This window comes from Protobothrops mucrosquamatus, unplaced genomic scaffold (genome assembly GCF_001527695.2).
Source record: "Protobothrops mucrosquamatus isolate PMUCROS unplaced genomic scaffold, P.Mucros_1.0 scaffold_114, whole genome shotgun sequence".
Lineage (NCBI taxonomy): Eukaryota > Metazoa > Chordata > Lepidosauria > Squamata > Viperidae > Protobothrops > Protobothrops mucrosquamatus.
In genome coordinates this window covers 37,519-40,361 of record NW_015386190.1, presented here as the reverse complement: position 1 = coordinate 40,361, position 2,843 = coordinate 37,519, and the positions used below count along the sequence as shown (strand labels likewise).

The 2,843-nt window shown below is 46.4% G+C and overlaps 1 protein-coding gene across 1 annotated transcript in view; it reads right to left on the bottom strand.

Annotated features, from left to right (window-relative positions):
- Window positions 1-2,132: 2,132 nt before the first annotated feature.
- Window positions 2,133-2,843, bottom strand: part of LOC107287873 (complement factor B-like) — a gene marked incomplete at its 5' end in the record, with an annotated part of 32,331 nt that continues 31,620 nt past the window's right edge. The window contains one exon of the mRNA XM_015816432.1: window positions 2,133-2,309. Coding sequence (XP_015671918.1) covers window positions 2,133-2,309 — 177 coding nt within the window. The remainder of the gene's footprint in view (window positions 2,310-2,843) is intronic.

Here is a 2,843-nt window from a genome sequence, read left to right as displayed (position 1 = left end):
CAGCTCGCGGGACTGGCCTAAGGGATTTTAAAGGGGTTTTAATTACTTTTAAATTTGACGTATCTAAATATTTCTTTTTAATCAATTTTTAATTAGATGTATATGTTAGTATTTTAATCATTGTCAGCCGCCCTGAGTCCGCAAGGAGAAGGGCGGGATATAAATGCAATTAAATAAATAAATAAATAAATAAATAAATGATGGTTTGCAAGGATATGGAAAATGGTGTTCGTAGCAGTTTTAATTGCATTTTCTCTTATTTCGTGCTTTCCATTTCCTTGGCTTACTCGTTCTTCCTTACTTTCTGTGTGGTATGTAATGTTACAACCATGATGGACAGGCTCCATTATGGTCGTGACTTGACGAGTATCCGCATAACCAGAGTTGGAGGCTTAGCAACTCATCAGAACCTGGAATGGTGTTAACTGTGGCTTTATAGGAGTCAAAAATTGAATGCAAATTCTGGTTGTGTAAATTGCAAGACAGTGGGTGCGGTGGCTCAGCGGTTAAAGATACTGATCCAGGTTTGAGATCTGAGTGCCATGAGATAGGGCGAGCTCCCGTTACTTGCTCCAGCTCCTGCCCACCTAGCTCATCAAATGCTTGGTACCTACCTATTAATCTATTCACATTTGCATGCTTTCAAACTGCTAGGTCAGGGGTAGGCAACCTTGGCCCTTTTATGACTTGTGGACTTCAACTCCCAGAATTCCTGAGTTGAAGTCCACAAGTCATAAAAGGGCCAAGGTTGCCTATCCTTGACCTAGCAGTTTGAAAGCATGCAAATGTGAATAGATTAATAGGTAGGCACCAAGCATTTGATGAGCCTCAGCGTATAGTCACGCTGGCCACATGACTATGGAAATGACTTCGGACAATGCTGGCTCGCCCATCTAGGACAGGGCTTTTCAACCAGTGGTACGGGTACCACCTGTGGTACATTGGCACCTGGCAGGTGGTACACGACCATCCTAGAAAAGTGGTAGCGGGGGAGGGGAATGAGCTGAACCGGTGGCAGCACCGCATAAGCCTGAGCGAGAGATGGCTGGAGTTGCAGGGCTGTCAGGGCTCAGCGGAAGTGCCAGGATCAGTGCCGCTTTCCAGCTGATTGGCGCTTCTTCGGGACTGTCAGGGCTCAGCGGAAGCGCCAGAATCAGCGCCAGGCTTCAGCTGGAGCTCGGTGCTGATCCTGGTGCTTCTGCTGAGCCCTGAAGAAGCACCAATCAGCTGGAAAGCAGCACTGATCCTGGCGCTTCTGCTGAGCCCAGAAGAAGCGCCGATCAGCTGGAATGTTGCAACATCTCCAGGGTTTTGTGATTTACATTCAGATGCTTGGCAACTGATTCATATTTATGATGGTCACAGTGTCCCAGGGTCATGTGAAGTGACCAAAACTTGCTGCAACCACCCAGCAGACTGGGGAAATAAAAACCAAACAACCCCCACCCCACCTCCCACTGCTAATCCTCAACAGAAATGCTCACATCAATGAAAACCTTGGGCAGGAGGAAGAGCGCGGCCAGGCGGGCAGGCAGGTGTCTTGCTCGGCTGTGGCTTGGGGGGCACTTTTTTCAGTGCCATTGTAATTTCAAACAGTCATTAAGTGAACTGTTGTAAGTCGAGGACTACCTGTACTTTATCACTTTTTTCCTTTCTTTTTTTTGGGTCATCAAGTTTTTGACCACTTGCTAGGCGGCTGGTGGTACTCGGATGTTGCCATATGCTAAGAGTGGTACAATGGGTGAAAAGGTTGAAAAGCCTTGATCTAGGAAACAGAGATGAGTGCTGCCCCCTAGAGTTGGAAATGATTGGACAGGGGAAACTTTTACCTTTAAATGCAAGATGGCGGCTGTTTACCACGATGGCTAGACATTTTGAGATTTGCCCTCCAAGTGTAACAATATGGCAATAGGGTGGATTCCTTATGCTTCACCAATAAGGGTTGGAACAGACATAATTGAACCAGGTTTTTGGCTTAAGATGTCACACAATTAGGGCCAACACAACTCACCCATGTACACCTCCCCGCCTGCCTGACATTTAATAAACAATGATTAATATTGCATTCCAGTTTCAAGGACGCGGAAATACTTGATCCATTTATTCAAAACAAAGCAACGAGAAAAGGACATTTATAGGAACTCCACCTCTGTCCCCAATTGCTCCTTAAGCCAAGGTAGAATTTTGAAGATGTTGGTGTGGAAATCCCTGGCGTGGGGGAGGGGCTTCTTCTTTACAGGCTCCGAGTCGCACAATAATGATCTATCGCCTTTGCAAGTGTCAACCACGCTCCAGCTGATCACACCCAGCTACAGAAGGAGAGACAAGATGGAGAAAGGACAGTGGCTGTAAAGCTTGATAGACTCCAGGGCAGTGTTTTCCAAACTTGGCAACCTCTTGGTGTGAACCTCAACTCCCAGAAATCTGGGAGCACTGCCTGGGGGAATTCTGGGAGTTGAAGTCCACACATCTTGAAATTGCCAAGTTTGAAAAACACTGCTCCAGTGGGAAGAAGGCAGAGCTAAGTAGGACATACGTATCATTTCGGTTCATCCACCAATATGGCTGCCCATTGTTCTCTTGGGACCCAAAATAATAAAACTGTAGGATGTGTCTTCCCCCTTAACGAAAGGTTTTAGGAAACGAGCTTCCAGTTTATATTGGAAGGTTGGAAGGTTGGTCTGTTTGGTTGAGAAGAGGCTGGGTTTGGCTCAGGTAACCACTCACCTGGATGTAACGTAGCCTTCTCTGAATGAGGAGAGGTCCACCAGCGTCATCTGCAACCAAGAGAAGAAAGAAGCTTAGCCAAGGAATTAATTGGCTAAGCGCAGTCAAGCTCTAAA